The 24,163-nt window shown below is 39.0% G+C and overlaps 1 protein-coding gene across 1 annotated transcript; it reads left to right on the forward strand.

Annotated features, from left to right (window-relative positions):
- Window positions 1–6,415: 6,415 nt before the first annotated feature.
- SLC40A1 (solute carrier family 40 member 1) lies at window positions 6,416–23,154 on the forward strand. The gene is made up of 8 exons (XM_082055559.1): window positions 6,416–6,709; window positions 6,975–7,042; window positions 11,098–11,257; window positions 12,115–12,230; window positions 12,565–12,691; window positions 15,840–16,082; window positions 18,028–18,693; window positions 19,902–23,154. The coding sequence occupies exons 1-8, from the start codon at window positions 6,667–6,669 to the stop codon at window positions 20,219–20,221; spliced, it is 1,743 nt and encodes a 580-aa protein (XP_081911685.1). The 5' UTR covers window positions 6,416–6,666; the 3' UTR covers window positions 20,222–23,154.
- The last annotated feature ends 1,009 nt before the right edge of the window (window positions 23,155–24,163 follow it).

The following is a 24,163-nucleotide window of genomic DNA, read 5'->3' on the forward strand; positions in this document are numbered from 1 at the left end:
AAGCTTTCTATGGAAACAGCTTTATCTGACTGAAACGAGTTAGTTGATGTTTACTAGCGTTAGTGATGTCATATGCCATCAGTGACAAGAAGGTGTCAGGTCAAGTCTGATGGGTAGACTACTCTCTGAAAGCTAAGGCTAGAATTTATGAGAATTGAAAGCTAAGTAATTGTAGAATGATGGCTAATTACTAAATGGGTTATTACGAATAATCAGTACAGTGTTAACACTAAAGGATTTTATCAATGATATTGCAAAAGGGTAAAATACAGGCTTATTAATTCTTAATCAGATATGGCAACTTAGTAAATCAGTGCCTAACATCAAGTACAGTCAGGTGATAGTATGAGGGGTTTTTAATACCCATAAATGCATGCCAGAATCACCTACGCAGCTTTTGCTAAAGATTTCTTTGGCTAAGTCTCATGCCCAGTGCAGAGCCCTGTTCACGTAGGGTGCTGTGTATGGGCGAAGGGCTCCACCAGTACTCATTCACCTGCAAAACTGATGGTTATTGGGGTGAATGTTATTTCTAAAACTGCAGAACACTTCAAATTAGTGTTTTTATTTGTTGATATATACTTATTTCATCATGTCATTCTAAGTACTTCTTGTACTTTATACTTTGCCTTCCAAAAATTACTTTAAAGTTGTGGCTAATTTGAACTTAAGTGAATATTGGTCTACAAAGAAAAACATGTTTTTCTAAAGACTGTTTTGGGAGACACCCAGTAACAGAAATTGATAGTGCAACTGAAGTTCTTCTCAGGGATTTCCCTTTCCCTGCTGTGGGATCACTGATAATATGGATTGTTGAGTTCAAACTAATGGCAGGTCAAAAGAAGCTTTTATTCCCTGATTCACTTCTATTCCAAAAAGTATTTCAACATTGTCTTAAATTTATGAATTATCTTTTTTTTTTTTTAACTTCATTGAAATTTATGGACACTAATTATGTGCCTGAAGTGCTTTTAAGTATTTTCTTGGTGTAGAATCAGAATAGAGCATTGAAGAAAGGTGAACAGGGAGGTCAAAATCTGTCTTAATGAGGTCAGCCATAATCTTCAACAAGAGTTGTTCAAGAGAGGAATGCCTTCTACTTAAAACAGGGTTTCTTTCTTAAGCAATACAAATACTACCTGACTTGCTTTCACGTTTGATATTATTTTATGTATCAAAATTCCTGAACATTGAGTTAAGAAATAAAGGCAAAATTTGGAAGTATTGGAAGGCTGTAGGGGAAAAAACAAATCCCAATGTTTTCATATTGCACACTAAAACACAGACAGGAAACAAAATATTTATTAAGCATTGTTGTATATTTTAGTAACAGAACAATGACACCCTGTAGGAGACAAACTACAGTAAAGTTCTAATGAAGAAAACTAAACAAAATGAGCTTAAGTTGCAGATAGGCTGTTATCTTACCCTCCAGACTCATTTCAGTCTCTTCCTCAACACACAGCGTTCCAATTCAAGTCAATAATTCCCACTCTTGAGAAAGAATGTTAAGGATGATATAGGGAGTTTGCAGAAGTGCTACTGTTGACACTTGGGTGTGAAACATCCACTTGTTCCTAGTAGATGTAGTGTTTTCCTCTTTTTTAATTACTTTTGTCTCATTTGGGACAAAATGCTTTCGTTATTTGTGTTTTGGGTACATTGTTTTCTTATGACTGAGGGAGATCAGACAAAAGGAGTCTCATTGAAACCAGTTGTCACACATAACTTAGGCTTTTAAGCAAGTTGTTTTGCTCACTGTTAAGCCATTGCTTTTTAATAACAAACATCCTAGTTTGGGCATGTGAGCACAGAGCTGGTTCAGGCCCCTGAGCTGGAGTTTTGTATAAGTTAGATAATTCCAGCCACTCCAAATAAACCTCTGATTTCTGAAGTTGCTAGAGCTTCTGGATGGTTTTTCTACAAGACTTTGTCACCAGAATCTAGCTCTGGTAATGAAAATGATCATTGTTTGAGGTTAAAATGACTGCAGTCTGTCATCTAGCCCTGAGAGACAGGAGCTGTCACTTTGAAGTCTGAGAGAAACAAATCCAATAGGAGCACAACACCATGAATCTTGGAGACAGTGGGAGCGAGCAGACATTTACTTAATGAGGATTAGTACATATAGGTATTCAGATGACTTACATGTAAGTGCAATAAACAGTTTTGAACTAAAAATCATCTCTTTTAAAAGAAAGCAGGAATCCTAAGAAACCTGGGAGAATTTTCTCCTCCCCATCTCTGCCTGTTTCCCAGTGCAAGTGATTCCAACCTCCCAGTGTCAGCTGGTCCGGGGACAGCAGCACCAAGGTTCAGTGTGTGTGGTTATGAGCAACAGGGCCGCAGCTTTCCATGCCTCAGTCATAGCATGGGGCAGTTCAGTAAAGGCTTCTGTGTTTCATCCTTCAAAAGACAGCAGATTGTGTATATACACACATATTCTTTCCAGTTTTGCTAGAACTTGTGTAAGCTGAGTAAAAAAACACTTTGCTCACCAAGAGGGGCATCTTAATGAAGCATGGCAACTTCATGATAATTAAGCTTCATGAAACCTCTCAGCTGAGTGTAAGATCTGAGCTTGTATGAGGTCTCTCACTATTATTCATGTGTCTTTGGTTAAACCATGATGATGTTTGTGGGTATGATTTTGTAAAATTGCTTTTGCTCTAGATTCAGCAGCTCTATGACAAGCATAGTGCTTAAAGAAGCTGCCACTGATGTGGGCATTTGCTTGAAGCCAAAATATATCCTCTCTTATTTTTCAAGACATGTTTCTCCTGGAAGGGTATCTTTGAATATTCTTGACATCATACTTATGCACTTACCAATAATTAAAACATTTTCAGCTGTTTACATCTTGTAGTTGAATTGTTGCCCTTGTTGCCAGACAAGTTAAACATACTGTAACTTTTTTTCAGTTCTAGACAGCTGTCTTATTAGAAACATTTTGAAGATTTTTTTGTCTTTTGAATGAAATTATTTTTGTATTTTAATATGAAACTTAGTAATTCTAAAAACTAATTCAGTAGTTACATTTCTTCACTCAAATAATAACTAAGGAGATTACATTAGCCACATATTTTTAATAAAACATAAGGAATTTATCCACTGAAAAACTTTGGCTAGGAAGACTATAACATAAATATATCTTGTTAATTCCTGTGCATCTCCAGTGATGGGTTGTAAAGAATTAAGCTATTTCTATTGAGAATAAAGTGCCTTTGTAACCGCTACAATAGCAGTAAATATAAATTCTGAAAGGGTTTTCCTCACTTGAAAGAAGAAACAAAACAAAGATAAATTGTGCTCTCTAATAATCTGGAAAAGTAGCAATAAAATAAATCAGTAAGCCTTCCCGTAGGAAAAGCAGAGATGTAGGTAAGAACAGGGCATATCATGTTACTAAGTAGGAGACACTATAGGGCTGCCCACAAACATGTATATTGCAAAGAGTGGTGGAAAGCCCTGGTTATCTGCACAGCAAGGTTGTCTTACTGTTTGGGTCAATACTTGTCTCCAAAATCCCATTTTTTGTCTCCATTTCCATGCTGCCAGTGACAATTAGTCAGGCCTGGGCTCAAATCCAGAGCTGGTTTGTTGTCCCATTATGTAAATTATTGCTGTAAGACTGCTGAGTCGGGTAAAACTGGTAACTCCTCTTATAGAGCTATTAAACACCTCCCTAAATGCACCTGAAATCTGTAAATATTGCGGTGAAGAGACTCCAGTGAACCAGCCAACCTGGAACAAGAGCTGCCTCTTTAAAAATATTCACAAGGGCTTCACAAAGCAATCTAACAAAATTTGGATTTAGTGTGGTATTTGTAAGAATCTTTGGGACTTTAAAAAAGCCTTTTAGATGTAAAACTCAAAGTGCTCAAGCTACTGTATTATGTTTAACATCAGTCTTACAACAAATGATCTGTTATTCCCCATTTGCTTGGGAAAGAAAGCTGAGCACAAACTTATTTTAATAAGCATCTGGGGAAAGTTCATTCAGAAAAGTGATGGCAAATTCGGGAGAAAAGCTATGGATTTCTGCTACCTGACAACGCTACTCCTTTTGGAAGTAGACAAATGCTTCATAAATCAGCTATGGCCTTTTAGCTGTATTTCTAGGACCTCTGGACATTTGGCAGGTGATTTGTTAGAAAAGTTGCTGTTACTGCCTTCAGATCGAACAATTTCTGGATGGTACCTACTGTACCTTTTGGTGCAGGCTGACTCTGGTATGCCTGGGACATACATGACCTCCAGTATATGAACTGCATGGTTTATTTGCACTATGCAAATCATTTGCATTGTAGACTGTGTACTCCAGACAGGCTCACTTGTGTGCAGATCAACTCTACATTGCATGCAATACAATCTTTCACTGACATCCAATAAATCCAATATTTCATGGACACATTGGGTTCACTGTGTATACACTGGAGAAATATGCTTCTGTCTGGGAAATCTCAGAGAGATGTGGGAGCTGTTGCTGTTTATATTTCGAAGGATAGTGGGTATGTTTTCTTGCCTTTTTCTCATGCCTTAAAGATCACAAAAGACTCATTGCCCAGTAGGAAATAGTAACACGGATGATCATTTCAGCTATATAATCCAAGGCACATGTGTAAAGTACTGCAAGCATTCCATCAGAAATGGTTATTTAAACTATAATTCATCCAAGCTGTTCTCTAGTAAGAAAAAGAGGTGTAAGCAGCAACGTTTTTCTGGGAAGTGTTCCTAGTGTTACTGTATGGAGAGTGGATCTCTTTAGCATCCTGCTGCTGTGTTGTGTAAGGCACCTGACAGCCTAGACCAGAGCCCAGGCCCATCTAGTCCTGTAACCAAACCCTAATATTGGCCACGAGTGCCACAGGGACAGGGGTGGAGAAGATGCAAGTGGAATGCGTTGGCCTGTCTGGACCACTGCAAGCATCTCGTAGTGATGCTAGAAATTGTGTGTCACCTTCTTGCTTAAGGCACAAGGAACTTAGACGCTAATCAGAGCCTTACTTCAGAAGAAACATGAGCTAATTCATTGCATCTACTCACAGAATACACCAAAATTGTCAGTAAAGGTGCAAGCACTGACAGTTAATGGACTTAAAAGCAACTAAATATCAGTTGATTTTGATATACTTTAGGCTATTTATTTAATATGGGATAGTAATATTAAAAATATTAAGTCTTAGGAAAAATAATTCTTGTTTTATGTTAGTAAAGAAGAATACAGTTTAAGCAGTGAAGCTTTATAAGAAAATTTCCTCTACATTTGATGCCAATCTAATAAAAGATTTTGTGCATTTTCTAAGGAGCATACTGTAAGAAACACTTAACTCACCTAGGATAACCAATCTCATTAAAATAGTAATTTTAGGCTTCCTATGTTTATATGAATTTTTATTTCTGTATTACTTTTTCCCAAGGTGTACTTCCCTTTATGCAAAGGATAAACCATGATTCATGCACAGAAAGTCATTAATTAATACAAGAAATACTTTGAACAAGATCACAGGAGTGGCAAAACCAGAACAGATTATTGGTCTATTACGTCAGGCGTTTGCTTCTGGGATGGCCTATATACTTGGGAAAAAACAAAACAAAACAAAACCCAAACCAAAAGCAATTTTACACATGTAGGAGGGAACTTTGCAGTATTACACAATGAAAAAATTATTTCAGCCCTGGCAACCAAGAGTAGTTGTTATATTTTCTGAAGCACAAGGACAGATACTTCCTCATTATTTTCATAGTATCACCCCAAAATAGCCTATTGTATGTTTTAATTTTTTAAGTTCTTTAAAAATGCAGGTTTTGGTGGTACGCAATACCAAACATAGATCACGTAAGGTGGAAAAAAAAAAATTACAGTAGGAACTGAGATACTTGATCTGAAGCAGACAGCCTGAGCCGGCATCGAATGGGTGAATTCTGCACCATCTTCACTAAAACAGAATGTTATTTCAGTTAAAGACCTTCAGTTTTGGCACCCTGCTTTGGTGGTGGGTTGTTTTTTTTTTTGAAAGGTATGAATTGGGAGCACTGGCATTTGTAGGTGTTTCAGCATAGTATTGTGATATTTGATCTTAGAACCCCAACTTCTTGATGGATTTGAATCGTCAATAATTTCACATTTTAAAAAGGCAACAAAAAAGAGCCAAACAAACCAAGCAACACATATGACCAGGGCACAGAAAGCACGTTGTGCGGATTTTTAAGCGGGGCTGGCGGTTCCTGGGGGTCCAGCACACGGCCGCATGGAGCCAAGGCTGCGGAGCAGGCACTGCGGTCCCCTCCCCTCCGGGCTCCGCGCCCCCGGACCGCGGGTGGCGGCTGCCCGGCCGCAGGCGGGGCCGTCCCCAGGCCGGGGCCGCCTCCGGGGCGGGCGGGGGCGGTGCCCGTGGCCGCCTACAAAGGGCGGTGCGCGGCGCAACGGCCTGCCCGGGGCTGCCGCTTCTCCGGTAGCAGCGGGTTTGCGGACCGAGCCGGGCGTCGCACGACGCTCGGCCTCTCCGCGGCGGAGTGTCCCCAGCCGCCCGCGGCGCATAAGGCTAAGGCTTTCCGACTTCAGCTACAGTGCTAGCTAAGTCGGGGAAGGCAACACGGAGCGAAGCCGCGCGTCCCCCCGCCTCCTCTCGGCATCGGGCTGTGGCAGCGGCTGAGCGGGCCGGCATGGCGCGAGGAGCGGAGCCAGCGGGCGAGCGGCGGCCCTGCGGTCAGTGCGCGGCGGCGGGGCGGCCGGGCCGCCTCTGGCCGGGTGCCCGGGCGGGGGGCGAGGGGCTCCGCCGAGGCTGCTGCGCGGCGGCCGCGAGCCCCGGCGCGGCGGCTGCTGCCCCAAAACACGGCGCGTCCCGGGGGCGGCTTCGCTCTGAAAAACGATATTGGGCTCCTCCACGGCAGCGAGTAGTACGCGGTGTGTAGCGAAATGCGGTGCATGTGCCCGAATCTCCTTTAGCATTTGTTTCTTATTTCTCGTCTAGGATCTGTGGTTGCCTATTTTACATCTGCAAAGTTTCTTCTTTATCTTGGACATGCACTGTCCACTTGGGTAAGTAAAATATTGGCCTTGTAGAGGTAGAATTTTATTAATCTAGCTATATCTAATCTGAACATTAGCGGTACTTTTCAAAAAATCTTAAGAAGACAGCACACTGCCACAGAGGTATCATTACAGCACCTTGCTGTTAAAAGTCTTCATAATCTTTACGTGATATGTTGCTGTAGATTTAGTTTTTGGTAGTGCAGTACTCTGTTTTCTGAGGCCCTGGTTCTGTACGTTTTTGTGCTTTTATTTAACTACAGAACTAGAGAGACTCCTTATAGAGTAAGTTCTGAGAGAAAGAAATGAAGCATAGTCCATAGTAGAATGAAAGATAGTCTATTGCAACATGTATTTTGAAAGACTTGTACACTTACTACTCTCACTGATGGAAAATACTTAGTGTTTATGATGGGCCCATTACTACCTGTTGAGAGTGTTGGATGTCTTTTTCTCTTGAAATATTTGCCTTCTGAAATGCTTTCCTTCTGTACTAAAGTAACTCACTATATCAGTTTTTAATCACTTGAAAGATGCGAAAAAAATTAGTAGACAATCTGGTTCTGTATTATATAATAAAACTAAGAATATATGTCTCATAATACAATCTTAAGTCTCCATCCAGTGGCTTGATTCAAAAAGAAGTGCAAAGTTGCCTCCCTAATATGCTTGGGTTTATCTTTAGTCCTGGATTTGGACAGGTTTAATGTGTGCTTTGTATAGCATTGAACAAATGGCTGATATACAGTTACAACATCGCAGGCATAACTCTGGCAGCTCTTTGCTTTCACTAACCTGAAAGGTCATATTGATGTTTCTGTTAATGGAAGAAGGCTTGGAATGGCATCAAATGCTTGTTTAAACAAATGCAATGTTTTAGCAAATACTAATATTACTGAAGGAGCTTGGTGGTGGAATTTGTGTTTGGTTCACTGCTTTTCAGAGGCCAGGCTTGTTACCTGCAACAGTGTTTGTCAGTAGTGCCCACAAAGTGCTGAACTGGCCACTTGGCCAACCCTGCTGACCCCTCCCTGCCAAGTGCTTTGGAGCTCAGCAGTAGGGCTGCTCTCAGTACATGAGTAGAGGTGACAGAGCAGTGTTTGAAAACCATGTCACACACCATAACAAACATTAGACTGTAAGATGTCTCTCCAGGTGCTCAGCAGTATTCATAGTATACTCGTTGTTCCAGCGTGTTTTGTACTGAAAATCTTAACTCAAAAAAAACCAACCAAACCTGCTGAAACAACAGAAATGTAGCTTATTTTGACAGACCTGGCTGTAGGACTGCACCTTCTGTATCTTGTAAACTTTAGTGTTCCTAGTCTGTTTGTGCGAACAGGAACAATAAGCAAGCATTTTAATTTTCAGAACTCAGTGTATCATTTTAGTTCTAAAATGGCTATGTCCATAATACAGAACCTGATGGAAATGGGGTTTTGCTGTAATTGAGAGAGCTAATTTGCTTTCTGTGTTACTAAGCCATTCCCAAATACAGAGAGAACCTGTAAATTATTAAACATTTCACATCCCCACAAATGTTCAGGTTTGAACAACGTCTAGACTATGTCTTGGCGCTTTTTCAGTAAACCATTTGGATGTATGCTTTGCCTGTGTGATCTTGATAGGCTGGACTGCGCTGCTGGAGTCTCACACCTGATGCTATTGCCTTTGTTTTAATTCACTGCTGTCTATCACCTTTTGGTAAAGAAAGGACGGGATGGAGCTGCATTCTGCTTGTTGGTGCCAGGCCTGGTGCTTGCCAGGTGGTTGCTTGTAACTTCCCAGTCTTACCTGTGTCACTCGGGCCTCAGGAGGCTGGCTAACGCCAGGCAGTAGCCTGGCTAACGCATGACTTGAGGGCTTCAGGTCTGAGATGGGATTGTATACGTTGTCTGAGATTACTAAAATGACAGAAGAGCAATAACCATCTTTAAAAGGTTGGTGAGGCTGAATAGCTATAGTTAGTTATCTGAAAGAGTTGAAAGTGTCTGAGACACTTTAAAGTGGTATTAAGTATACATGATCAAAGATTTGCTCATTTTTGAAGGCAATATTTACTGTTTAAATTTTAGTAGATTGTAGCTTGAAATTGCATACTGGCTTCAAACCTCTGTAATTCACTAATATTGTTCTTCTGTGATGCTAATTTATCTTTGCTTGCTCTTTATGGTTTTCAATTCTTGAAAGAAACTCATGCTTCCAGGTCAGAGCAGCTTTACTTACCCCCAAAATTATTTGTGTGGTTTGGCAGGATCAAAATACTCTGGGTAAATGTGTTGGGTAAGGTTGAAAGAGTTCACAGGCTCCTTAAGTGAGTTGTATAGCAAAATCATGATCTCACTGGAGTAAAAGGAATCTTCCTCTGTGGTTCAGGTGAGATCAGGTTTTTCACTCTGACAGCAGTGGCTGCCACTGATTTTCTCATATGTATGCTTTTTTAAAGATGCCTTTTTCATCTTGCCAGAATTCAGTTACTGAAACATTTCTGCATTAAAAAAAAAAAAATCTGTTAGGAAATTTTAATAAGAAAGTACTCTCTTGGCTTATTTTTCTAGCTTAATAAAATCAAAACTTAGTTAATCTACCTGCATATATTTTTAAGTAAAATTCGGTAAAGAGGTACCTTGGGTCATATTAAGTTTAAGTGAATGTTAGACTTGGGATATTATATTCCTGTGTTTTCATTTGTGCAATACTTTCTCACATACTTTACTAACTATGGAATAAAAGTGGAACGTATTTTACAGAAGAAGTTATGTGTCTCTGGAGGGTGAAAATTTGTTTATTACATTTGAGAGGGCACATCTAAGCTGATTGTGCTTATGTTTGCATTTTTTTCGTTGGTTTTAATGTGAAAACACAGAAAATAGCTAGTTTTTCCTTGAACAGCTGAAATTTTGTTCCCACATGATTGGGATGTAATTATTTTTCTGCATATGGTTAAGGAAACAAATATGAATGTTTACACATTACAATGTTTGAAGAAACCTCACTCAGAGAACTTCAATAACATTAAAAGGCAAACAGTTTTTAATGTGTTTATGCTACATTGAAGACTATAATAAAACTGTAGTTATTTTGACTCTCCAGATAGCATGCTTTTTATGTATCTCTTGATTACTGTGTTACGTAATGTGTTAGATTTGGCAGACTTTGCTTTTTTTAAAAGTGATTTTCTGTTATACCTCCCCCAACCCTTTAGAATATTTCAAGTCCTTAGAAATTTGTGCTGCTTGCTGTATCACATAGAAATTTCTTATTTAAGATAATGCAGCAGAATAAAACAGTTTCGCGTTCGGTTTATAGCAGACCCTTATGAGAGAAACCCTAGAGTAGTATCAATGATTTCTGTTAATCTGCTTTGTAATTGATTACATGAAGCAGTTTCTGTAGTGCATTGCTTGCAATATGTCTAAAAGCAAAGTGAGATGTGACTCCTGTCATGTGACAACATAAACTTTGGAGTATTCATTAGCAAGCCACAGGTTTGTTTGGTAGCAAATAAAAAAAATGTTTTCAGTAGTATAAAAACTACTTCACTTGGACACATTTAGCATTTTTGGGTTTTTTTTTATATGTAGTAAGTGGTATCAGAACTTGAAAATGCTGTATTCTGAGCACTAGCTTAAACTAGTAACAGGCTGAAGAGGTTGATCTAGGAATGGGTTTACAATAGGTTAAACTAGCCCTGATACTCCACCTCTTATTAATATGCCAGTGCTTATCATTATTAAAAAGAGCTTACGTCCCTCGGCTTTAGGACAACACCTTCCTTGATTTACCCGTGTCTATCCCAAATAGTATTATGACTTGCTTTGACTTGACTGGCTCTTGTATTTTAAAGTAGCATTTAAGCTTTGATCATCTGGGAACATACTGTTGTCTTGAAAAGCTATTTAAATAGTATTGTTAATCTATAAACCTGCTAATATTTGGTCTATCCTGGAGAATCTATGTAAGCTTTCTGAGGCTTGTTGTATGTGGCTGGTAACAGCCTTTGTCCTTTAATATTATAATAGAAAATAGTAATGCTGTGTATGTACTCTCTGTTCCTCTTCAAGGGAGATCGTATGTGGCATTTTGCTGTGTCTGTGTTCCTGGTTGAACTGTATGGCAACAGCTTACTCCTGACTGCAGTCTATGGACTGGTAGTGGCGGGATCCGTTCTTCTCCTGGGAGCCATTATTGGAGACTGGGTGGACAAGAACTCCAGGCTCAAAGGTTAGATGCCTGGAGCAGGTTATTTACGTAAGGATAGATTGAATTAATGTGAAAAGATAAAGCTGTTGGAGTTCACTCCTCAAGTCAAATACAATAATGGGGCTTGCTTAGTTTCTTTAGGAAGAATAGTGTTTCAGAGTGGTAATGGTTATACAAAGATAGTGTCAAAGACAGGAGGAAAACAGTTTTATGTCATGATATGTCCACTACTCAGGCTAAACCTGTATGATACATAGAGATGCACAGAAATGCAAAAGGTAAAACACGTAACTTTAAGGACTACAAACCAAGTTCTTTACAGTCTAATACTAATATACACTTGCATTATTTGTTGTCTTCTGTCTGCATACAAACATCTTCCACTCAATTGTAAACATACACTGCATTTGCTTAATACATGTCTTAAACATGTATGCTTTAGTTTGTTTTTTAAATAACATAACATCAAGTTCTTCATACACATTTTTACTTCCAAATAATTTACAAAATAGCATCACTTCCATGGAACACTGAACATCCATTTGAGAGGCTCAAGATAAGTCTTGTTTTTACCCCTTCAAAAATAGTGTCAGTGTTTAAACAGGTACAGTTGGGTTTTGATTGAGAAAAGACCTACTAAGAGCTTTGAATTGTTAACATCTGTGAAGTTAAATCAGACATTAATTTGTTTCTCTAAGACAATGGGAGATTAAAAATATAATATGATGTCTAGTTTTACCACTTGTATTTTAGGGAGAGAATAGGAAAATAAAAATACTTAAAGAATCTATGTGTGTTCCTGAATTATAACCTCCTTAAGCTTATAGTTGGCTCATTCTTACGTCATAACTGTTGCTCTCTGTTTTGATTTAAAACAGTGGCCCAGACATCCTTGGTGGTACAGAATGCATCTGTCATCCTGTGTGGTATTATCCTGATGATTGTCTTCTTGTTTAAGACACAGCTTTTGACCTTGTACCATGGATGGCTTCTTGTGAGTGCTTGAATTTGTTAATAAGGAATTAACTTACAAAGAAACTCTGGGGAGTGTGGGAGACAAATTAATTGTTATGTTTCTCTGTAGTCTGTTTAGACATTCCTATGGGCTAAAACTGGCAAAGGAAACTTTGAGCTAGTTGGGCGAACAGAGGTGATTGTTTTCTGTCAGGAATTGTAAAGCAAACTCGGTCTTGTTTTGATGGAAAAAAATAACACTAAAATATATGGATTTAAATGTAAAAGTGTCTTTCCTGGTTGTACAGGGTAGGAGTGGAGATTTCCCTTCACCCGTTTTCTCATGTTGTAACTTTTTCCCCCCATTTCTCTAGACGATGTGCTATATCCTGGTTATCACAATAGCAAATATTGCCAATTTGGCCAGCACTGCCACAGCGATCACAATTCAGAGGGACTGGATTGTTGTGGTTGCAGGGGAAGACAGAAGCAAACTGGCAGGTGAAATATGTTGCCTTTTTAATATCTTAAATGTCTTACTTTCCAAGCTTGGTTTTAGAGTACAGTTGTACAGAGTTCAGTACATCTTTGACAGGTATTGTGAGAAAACACTTAGTAAAAAGGGCAGCCTTTATTTTCTTCTTCCCTGCTATGAACTCCACTTACTGAGATTAGAAATTACTGTTGTGATTACAGTTCAGTTAGGCATCCCAAACTTTTGTCTTCTTTTAGTCCTACTGCAGCTCTGTCAGGAAAACTTTATTCTGGCTGAACAAATAAACATAAACCATGCTCTTAAATCAAATATCCAGTGTTTAATAGAAAAGCTATTTAACTTTCAGGCACTTAAAGCCAAGTGTTGCAATACTTTATTTTTAGGTCCCTGGAATGAAACAGAAAACTGTTGCGTAACTGGGCTCCTCACACAGGGATCAAAGAAAGGGGTACATGAGAATGAAGTCCAGAACAGTGAAGTAGGTGGATCAGGAAATTGCCAGTAGGAAATGCTGTGCATGCAGATATATTTGAAACCTTGCACTTCTCTAGCATTAGATGTCTAACTCAGACTTGTGAACAGTTTTCTTCACTTGGAACTGAAAGCTCTGTATTCCTTTGACATCTGATAACCTTTGCTATTAAACTACAGACTCAGTCTTTTTTTGCCTACTAAATATTTTTCCTTTTCCCTCTTTCTTGCACAGTGGCATGGCATTATTAGGAGTGAGAATGAGTTCCCATTCCAATACTGCTACAGCTTGGTGGTCATGACACTACTTGGATGTGAGAGATTGTTTGGGATCCTCCCCAGGGATCCATTGAATCTGACTGTACTTTTCTGCAGGGTTCTCATCACTGCAAGGCCATTCACACCAAGGGGTGGATGATTGATCTTTGGCTAAGCTGCTGTTCTGTATCAGTGTGGAAAGTGGCATGTTTTGTGATGAACTTGGGCTGGCTGTGTGGGCTCTGAATCAGCCCTATAAGGGGACTGAAGCCTTCCCAGATAGAGGAACTGATACCAAAGTGCAAACAAGAACAGAGCAGCTTAACATTACCAAGACATGTATAGCTTACTAAAGTAACTCTGGGACTGAAGTTTTAAGTCTGACACTTGTGGAGTTTAGATACTTCCAGGCATAGACAGCATTTCAGCTTCTGGACTCTAATTTTGTATGAAGCTGCCTAAATTGCCCATAAAGTTTTAGGGTTTTGAATTGTATATTGCAGATATTTTTAATGTTTATCTCCAATGAATGAATCTTATCTCCCCATCTCATCCAGGAGAGGCTAGTTCTTCATTAGATGCATTAAAATTGTCTTGCTTTCATTTCCCAGTATACAAATTTTCCACCATAGTATTTTATTTTGACCTTGCAGTGCCTTTCTAGGTTATGACTTTTGTAGAGCGTCAGTCCAGGTTAACTTTCTTAATGTGTGTGAATCACAAGTAGAAATATATCTTCTATCTGTAGATGCCTTTACATTCTAATGGTTCTCATTAACCTTTCTTCTTGTGCCAGATCTTATTCAGCAAATTGTCTCCCCAATCCCTGTACTACTTACTACAGATGAGATAAGGTACAGACCACACCTGCAGAGAGAACTGCTGCATGGGAGGCAGTCCTGCCTCTGTGCTGCTTCATGATCTCAGATAGAATTACATGACCACTTACATTCTGTACTGAGAAATCAGGCAAGAAGTTTCTCTAAATTCTCATGCAACTTAAACAATCCCACTGAACTAAGCACCTTAGTTCAAAAGATCTATCTTAAGGATCTCTTCCAGGTTGAATATGGTTGTTATGTGTTTGATCATAATTTAATCTGGAGTCAGCTGAAATGATTTGACTTAAAAAATTAAATGCCAGCATTGACTTTGCAGCAAATATTGTTGTCCATCTCTGCAGTGTTACCTTTTCTTGAAGAGGAGTCTTAGGTAACTAAGTTGGTGGAATAGAGAAATAAAAAACTGCCTTGGCTTTCCTTTCTTCATTGTCCTTGATTAATTTTTCCATTCCCTCTTACTTTGTACTTTTCCTGAGTGGAAATACTAGCCTTCCTCAAGTAACTCAAAGCTTAGTGCTTGGAATTTCTAAAAGCAAATATCATGTAAGTAGGTAACTTACTCATCTTCCTTGACTTCAAATTCTAAATAGAGTAACCTAAGATTTTTTGAATGGCAAGGAGTAATTCTCTGCAGATTCAGAAAATCAGCTTCAGGCTGGTATGCAGTTTCACTTGCCTTTCAAAAGCTTGCATTTCGTAATAGGACTCTAAAATGGGCTTGAGATGTACTTCAAAGCAGCCTGAAGCCCTGATGTGCAAATGCAGTGAGTGTCTAGCAACTTCTAGGAGTAGAACAGTGGCACCACTAATTGGAAACTTGCAGGAGCCCAGGGGGTACAATGATACTAAAGCAGGTAGGATTGGGGAGGGTGAGACATGCCCTGCCAGCAAATGGAAGATGCATTCAAAACAAGTATCCCCTTCTTAGCATCGCCATAAATATAAAAATGTGGAACAGAAAGGAGTGAGGACTTTGCTCAGGAAGTTCTGAGAATGGTTCATGGCACCTGTAGGCAATGTGACTCAATAAGGAAATTTAAAGCCAATTCAAAGGTCTGCTGCTATCATGGGGGGGTACTGTGGTCACCAGTTATTAGAAGTAAATGGAGGAGATTAAGAAACACAGGGTCCAGTATTAGGTGACAGCAGTTGCTAAAATTATCTTTACAGGAAAGAATTCCACCATCTGGGATTTCTTTTAAGGTCTGGAGTTGTGTGTACTGGGTTTGAATGTTAGAGATAAGCTTAGGAGTCCATAATGTCACTAGGATGTAAGGGTAATCCAATCTCATGACTAACAGTTTTACCTGCGGGAGTTACACTTCCACTGTAAACCCAGCGGACTAAACCTCAAGGACCTCATGCAGGCACAAGTGGCAGGAGTAGGGATTTGGCTTACAAACACCTTGGTTGGTCCCAGTAGACTTGGAATGTTCTAAAGGTGCCTTTGGTTATGTCTAACTCCCTCTGGAACCACTGCCAGCTGGAGCAAGACTTAGTGTATTTGTCTCCATTCCCCAATTATGTTAAGTGAATATTTCATTGTAGCAATTGCTTCATATAATCAAATCATTTCTGACAGATATGAATGCCACAATAAGAAGAATTGATCAGTTGACCAATATCTTGGCCCCGATGGCAGTTGGTCAGATAATGACATTTGGCTCCCCAATGATTGGCTGTGGATTCATTTCTGGCTGGAACCTGATGTCAATGTGTGTGGAATATCTGCTGCTCTGGAAGGTTTACCAGAAAACCCCTACTCTGGCTCTCAAATCTGGAAAAGTTGAAGAATCGGAGCTGAAACAGCTGAATGTAAAGAAAGGTATTGAAAATACAAAAGTAACTGTTGAAATTCATGGTATATTCCCTGTATCAGTCAAACTGAAGTGATACTGATGTTTGTCTTCTCCAGACACTGTGTTTAGGCAGTATAGCTTTCTACTCATGGCTTAAAGGTTTCAGCTATACATACCAGAGACTGAGTAACAATACTTGTGCAGCTGTTTGAGGAATCCTATAGAATGCAGCTGAAGAATTAATTCTCTCCTCTCAACTAATCTTTTAGAATAAATCTATCCTGTTGTTTAGGACTGATCGCGAGGAATGCTCCTATCCATAGATACCATAGCTAATAAGCTGACAAAGCCCTTCACTGTCTGTAAGCAAAACAGCCTGTGTAGGACTCTTTCTTACTAAACTCATTTCTATTTATGCATAGTACTAACAGGTTTTCAGGAGGCTGTAGAAGAGTTGGCAAAATTTCTAGTCTGGAATGCTTCAGTGAGTTCCACATGCTGCCTGAAATAGTGGAGAGAGGAAAAAAAAAATCTACTTGAGCCTTCTGCTCTGCTTCCTTGGCCAAGCTGAACTACTGGGATTTGCAGTGTAGATGGCTATGACCATAAACATAAAATTGATATTAATATTACTTTAGTCTTAATATCAGAAATTAAAATTGTTTCAGAAGCAGACTTTTGTTATGAAGTATTTGAAACATCAGATAGTGGAATGCAAAACTTTAACATTTTCCCATTTTTAAGGTCATGATATGTGAATATTCCTGACAGCTCAAGATATGGGCTTCTAGCTAAACATGTTGTGTTGGGCTGTTTTGTTTTTTTTTTTTTTTTATTTGGTTGCTTGCTTTGTTTGTTTTTTTTGGAAGGAGGAGGGGGTTGTTTTCTTTAAGAAAGTTTATTTTTAAAATCCTGTTATTTCTTTAAAAGCTAGTTTGCAATCTGTTCTTTGCTCAGTGTATAGTGAGATAGGAGACTGTTATTGAAAGTGCTGAAGAGATGTATTTTCTTTCCAGCCAGCAGGTCCCTTGTGGTAATAGCTGGTCTAGTAAGCTACTGGGTTAGGCTGATGGCAGCCTAGGAAAGGGGAGCAAGATAAAGAGCACAGAAGGCTCTATAGCTGTGGAACTGGCTCTTGAATACTCCTGAAGACTGAAGCATTTAGCAAATGTCAGCATGTAGGCAACATCTCTCAACCTTTGCTATTGCAGTATTCTGATGGCAGTAGAAGACTTGCATTTTTAAGAGCTGCAGAAATACTTCATGTATTTCACTGCAAGTGGAGTTTGTTTCAAATTTTATGGTGTAAAAACACTGCTCAGGCATGCAAATGTTTGTATAGTTTCTATCTGTGTTACTAATCTAAATACTGCTGTGGGGTTTTTTTTAGTTTTGTTTGTGACCAGTGGAAATGCCTTTCTCCTATTGTAGAGTGAAAATGCAATTGTATAAAAGCATGGTCTGATATTTGGTTTTAAGTCAGGTTTTGAAAGCTTTTCATTTTGGTAGGCTTCAGCAAGCCTCACTGCCTTGGTGCTTCCCCTGTGATGTGAGATATTGACAGATGCTTACATATTCCTTACTTTCTGTGGGAAGTGCATTTACACATACAAAGCTATGTTAAAATGCCAACTAACATTGCCATTCATTAAACAAATAATGTATTCATGGAAATGGAGCATTCAGGCGCAGATCTATGGAAAAGAAGCAGGATATGTGTTCTTCTACCACAGTTTAATTAAAAAAGCAGGAGTTTAAATTGGTAGGGATAAGCTTTACTTGATCTTACTATACAGATGGGTTTTAAGGACACTTCAAAATATTTAAGTGATTAGGGGGAAAGCTGATTGCATAATTGAACTGATGCACTTTTGTAGCAGTGAGCTTGTTGACTGCAAATAATTGTCTTGCAGTTTCCACTCTGCACTTTCCAGGCAGGAGCATATGTAACAATTACATTTCTGTTTACAGAGAGTGACATGAAACCTGCTGAAGGAGTGCAGTTAATTGTTGAGAAAGATGTGACTGGCTTTGAGCCCCAGCAGGAGAAGGAAGTCGGCTGCGCTGCCCGGATGGCTGAGCCTTTCATCACGTTCCGTGATGGATGGGTTGCATACTACAACCAGCCTGTGTTTCTTGCAGGCATGGGTCTTGCATTTCTGTATATGACTGTGCTGGGCTTTGATTGCATTACTACAGGCTATGCATACACTCAGGGTTTGAGTGGCTCTGTGCTAAGCCTCCTCATGGGTGCCTCAGCAGTCACAGGAATCATGGGAACGGTAGCTTTCACTTGGCTGCGTCGCAAATGTGGCCTGATTCGCACGGGCGTTATTTCTGGAGTTGCTCAATTTGCTTGTCTGGTCTTATGTGCCATCTCTGTATTCATGCCTGGAAGTCCTCTGGATTTGACTGTTTCCCCATTTGCTGACATCAGTGCCAGGCTGTTTGAAAGTGAGCCATTACCTACTTTAGCATCTCCAGAAGATAAGCCTGAAATGGTTTTTGCAACTGGAATGCCCAACTTGTTAAACGGGTCTACTACTCCTGCTAACAGCAACCCAGAGATGAGTCCTGAGCCTGTGCCTTTAATCTCTGTCAGTCTCCTGTTTGCAGGAGTCATTGCTGCTAGAGTTGGTAAGTATTATGTCTTTATTAAAATCTGATCTCTCGACTGCTTTTAATTCTAGAAATTACAGTGCCTGTCAACTAGATCTGCTCTGAAAACCTTCAAACTTAAGATTTTATTAAATTAATCCATTCATTAAATTGTCTAACCTTTAGACTTGTGACCGACACAGGAGTTTAGAGCAGAAACTTTGATTTGGATGGCAGCTTAATTTTTTGAGGAGTTGCTTGTTAGTGTACTGTTAGCATCTGTCAACAGATGTGGTAGTGCAATACATAATGTAAAGAACAGCAATTCTCATCTGTAGAATTTCTGTACTCTTAATTTCTGAAGCTTTTGCTGAATTTTGGAGGCAGAAAATACTTGATTCCTTACATGAAGGGCTCTGGGGAGAGCTTGTTGTGGCCTTTCCATACTTAAAAGGGGCCTGTAAGAAAGATGGGCACAAATCTCTTAGCAGCACCTGTTGCAATAGGACAAGGGGTGATGGTTTTAAACTAAAGGAGAGGAGATTCAGGCTAAACATGAGGAAGAAATTTTTGACACTGAGGATGGTGAGACCCTGGCCCAGGTTTCCCAGAGAGGTGGTGGATGCCTCATCCGTGGAGACATCCCAGGCCAGGCTGGACGGGGCTCTGAGCAACCTGGTCTGGGTGAAGATGTCCCTGCTCATGGCAGGGGTGGCACTGCATGAGCTTTGGAGGTCCCTTCAACCCAAACTGTTCTGTGATTCTATTAGGTTTGTTTGCAAGATAAACAAAACTGAATCATTAATGGACTGAAACAGTATAGAAGCTACTGTCAACTGAAACTGTTGTAAATTACTGTGTATTCTACGTAGTTTAAAACTTTTTTTTTTTCAGACATCTTATGCAAGACTTAGCAATGGTAGCTAGCACCAGTACACTGTAAGTAGCTGTAAGACAGCTATTTTAATAAGGAACAAACAAGCAAAACATTGTCAACTTAATAGACATGTTGAAGCAAGATGTGGCAGGCAAGTTAATGTGTCAAGCTGTATGTATTATTTCAGGAAATACTAGTAAAGGGAAAGTAAATTGTTCGTGACTGTCAGTGTGAAATCCATTGTAGTCTGACAGGAGGTTAGCTTGTTCCATGCATTTTTTTATATAAGTGTTTGCAAGTATGAATTGAATTGTGTCACTAATGAAGGGGTAGCTAAGTTGTATGGATAACTGTTTTTTTCTCTCCATAGGCCTTTGGTCCTTTGATTTGACTGTCACACAGTTGCTCCAAGAAAATGTGGCAGAATCTGAAAGAGGCATCATAAATGGTGTCCAAAACTCCATGAATTATCTTCTTGATTTGCTGCACTTCATCATGGTCATCTTGGCCCCAAACCCTGAAGCTTTTGGCTTATTGGTGCTTATTTCTGTGTCTTTTGTTGCCATGGGCCACATAATGTACTTCAGATTTGCCCAAAAAAGCTTGGGAAAACAGCTTTTTGTTTGTTGCACTCCTGATCCCAAAGCAGTCTCTGACAGTTCACCACCTGGTAATACTTCTACTGTCTGAAAGGATCCACTTCTCTTACTAACTTGCTACACAAATATAATGGTTTAACACATATACTGGCTTTTGTGACCCTGTATGAGGTGTTTCTCTAGAGTTGAATGCATAATTTAGCTGTTTGAAGAAGCTGGCCCAAGACAGACAAAATTCATCTTGCAGTGACGCGGTAAAAATGTTTCCTGTTTGGCAGAGGACAATGTAGTTGGATCTTGATAGCTGGAGTTTCAAAGTATCCATGCAAGTTGTACATCTAATATTTGATCACAAAAATGTTGAATTTCTGTTGCTGACCCCCACGATGGTACTGTTTAGTGGTTTTACGTACCCAGTTTGTTCATGAATTCTGAACAATTCTTGTGCTCATTGAGCAAAACAAGAGGGGTTTTTTAAGTTTCTTCAGGATAACTTGATATACAGTATTTGGTTTTGTTGGGTTTTTCTATGGTTTTCCCTTACCATAAGCTGTTCTGCTACTCTATCTTCTCAAATTGGTATATACATCTTTCTTGGATTCCTGAAACAGACTCTTAAGTCCTGATATTTTCCCAAAATACCTTTCTAGTGTTTGATCTGTTTTGGTTTAACTTTACAGAAACACCTTTTTTTGCATGTTTCCTTACAAATTAGACAAGTGCTAGGTACAAGATATTGTGTTACACTTTTGTTGCACTTCATAAAGTAAAACATAGCCTCGTTTTAGCAGAAGCTGTTGATATAACATTATAAAGCATGGCTTTTCTAATTGCAAATGACAGGTCTGCTTAGGTTTGATGTAGCAGAAAGTGCTAAGGTCAGGCGTACTAAGACAGAAAGATAAGTCTAGGGCTTAGTGTTTTCCTCAGAGTACAAGCAGCTTTCGTTCATTTTGAACACTATTGTTTTCGGAAACCCTATTAAAGCCTGATATATTGGAAAACCTTGTATTCCAGGCAAAGTAGTAAAAAAGTGGATTGCTTGCATTTATCTGTTTTACATGTATGTAAATTTTGACTTAGTTTGTTCCACAGTAACCGCTGAAATAATGAGATGTTGGACTGTGTGGCCCTCGAAAGCAACTTCTGAGCAATGTAGACTGCTATATCCCTCTGATTTTCAAGATGTTCTTGTGGGTTTTGGTTTTTTTGATTGTTTGTTTACCCTGCATGTACTAACACAGTATTTCCATAGTCATTAACCATGCGTGCACTTTCGTGCAAACTACTCTATGCACTTGGCTTTCTCAGTAGAGTTGAACCTGGTGGTGTTCTGAGGTTTCCCATGGCATGACAATATGACTTCTAGAATTAAATCTTTTAAATGTTTGTTTGCAAAATAAGTACTGTGCAAAAACATACATCAGCAACTTGTGAAAAGTACCCTCTATAACTTCTAAGTTTTTATTATTTTAGGTACTGTTCTTCACACAGTCATTGTGTTGCCAGACTTCAACCCTGGAATGTGTGTGAACTCCATTGACACTAAAGGCATTACACCAGGGGTGAATCTAGGCCATTCACCTTAAAATTTGTAATGATTATATTGTATATCAAGCTAAATAGAATGTAAAAAAACCCTAGTGGCTTTTTTTCTTGGACACACTATTTTTGTAAGAGGAGTGAAAGTCAATTAATGGAAATCCAATGTACAGCCAAATGTACTTGTAGCCCTCAGTATTCAATAACTGGATATAACAATTTTTCTTCTCTAATGGACCAAAACTAATCATTACTGCTATATTACTGCAAGTTTCTCAGGGATGTTTTTCACTAGCTTTATAAGTGTTTATACTTTTGGGCTTTGTTTTGATACAGTAAAGCAAAACATGTAAATTAGAGTAGTTTTAAAATTTGTGACTCAATTCTGATTGTCACTTCTTAATGAAAAGGGAATTTTGCCATCAGCAGAATTTAAACGATGGCAATAAACCAAGCTTATCTAGATTTGTAGAACAAATATGTGCAAAGGATAGCCTACACAGTATGTGATAAGTACACTAGTAAATAAAATACCTCTGATTTTCCAAATATTTTTTTCATGTGTATCTAATCTAAATTGGGACCAGATTTTAATATTGCTGAACACAGATAAAGGTAGCTCAAATGTCAGTGAATTCCTCTATTCTGCACTTTGATGAACATCTGAATGCCACTGTATGAATTGGACTCGCTGGTTGTCAGGGAAGTGAAGCTGAAAGTGCAGCTTCTCTTGGGCTGTCTGTAGCCCACAAGCACCCGGTGTGCCTAAAGCCTCCTGCTGCAGCACTGAGCACCAACCATCCCAGAGGGGATGTACTTCTGAAGTCTAGAGAGCTTCAAAAATCCCATCTGTTCCCAAAGTCTGGGTTTTGTTTTGTTTTGTTTTTTCCCCCAAGAGCAATGTAGTATTATCTGAGTTTAATAGTGATTTGTTTCATAAATAGTTCCACTAGTTAGTGCAGTCTGCATCTCAAGCCAAAAAAGTAGTATTGGGAGGGGGCTGGACCTTTGTATTTTGTACGTATGGTGTTGCTGAGGTTTGTATGTACAGATACACATCCAGAAGGCAAGACAATCCTAAAAAAGAAAGGTAGGTGCTAGCTTTAAGGGAAATTAGATCTAAATTGGAAATTTCGTATGCATTGGTCTGAGTCAGATGTCAAAAAAAGTATGCTGCTTGAGCACAGCCCGTGTGTGTAAGTTGAAGATGTATGCAGACACCTGTACTGATAAGTGCTTTGAAGCAATGTGGAGCCTGAAGTCTTACTTAGCAGGACTTCAATTAAGTAAGCATTTTTGGCCTTGTATTTATTTATTATTTTTAAATGTGTCCAATTTGGATGAAAACCGCCCTTAAAATGTACGCACTAAAATCAATCTTACCAGAATGGCATATTTTATTATACAACCTTATGCTGGACATAGTATTGATTTATGTAATACTGTTGTTAAAGCTGATGAATAAATTTGCATAAAAATTCATTTGTCCTGTATTATTTATTAGTGGGCATCTTGGTATGTTAAATATAACATGGATCCTGTAGATGAAGGTTTTCTGTAGTGATAGGATGAAAACTGCCATGAAGCACAAACAAATAGCACTGAGGAAGAAGCAAACAGCAAGTGGAGTAGAAGCCTTTAAATGACCTTATAGCTCTGTCTTTAGTGACCTGATTTTTATTTTCCATCTCCAGTGGTAACTTAAGATACACTAGGTGAAGTTTGGTCTTAACCTCAGCCCAGGACCAGCACTGGTGACATAGCAGTTTTGTGTATTGGCTTGCTGAGCAACAAAAGCAAATTATTTTACATTCACAGTCATTTATTTACCATATTGAATTGGAGATTATGGCCTTCTGTAGCAGCAACCTGTGGGTGCAAGTGTGATACTTTTAATATTCTGATTTTAGTTTTGAAAATTACTTCAATTGAGTATTTTGTACGGGACTCAGTCTGGTTACAAGTATTTAAGATATGTTTGCTTGATGACTCAGTCTTTGGAAGGATGCTGTGCTCATTCACTAGGATTTCTCTGCAGATTCCTATTTGGACTAGAGCTTTTCTAGAAAAATACCTTTGTGTCATCCCCTGTGATGTTATTACCATGTTATTCCCCTATAAGGATTAAAATTATTAGTAGTAACAATCAGTTATTCCCATGTGGGAATTAGACTGTGGTGAGCTAAAACTACAGGCTTTGTTGTATGTATCAGAATTAGTAGCATTGGGGTAAGGGATGTGCCTCCTTAATAGGACCTACCAAAATGTCAGTGGTAAATTCAGATTACCAGTTCTCCTTTTTAGGAATGTTTATCTCCTTCACTACCACCTTCAAATTTAGAATGTTACAACACTGACTTGAAGATGTAATTACACTGATCCACCCCTGTAAGTAGAAAGAAAAGAATTGTGAATGGTATTGTATAGTACACTTAGAGAATTAAGAACACTTTTTGTACTCAGTCTCTTCAGTTTGAGCTATTTTTGGTTT

Source organism: Streptopelia decaocto (assembly GCF_964273445.1).
Source record: "Streptopelia decaocto genome assembly, chromosome: 6".
Lineage (NCBI taxonomy): Eukaryota > Metazoa > Chordata > Aves > Columbiformes > Columbidae > Streptopelia > Streptopelia decaocto.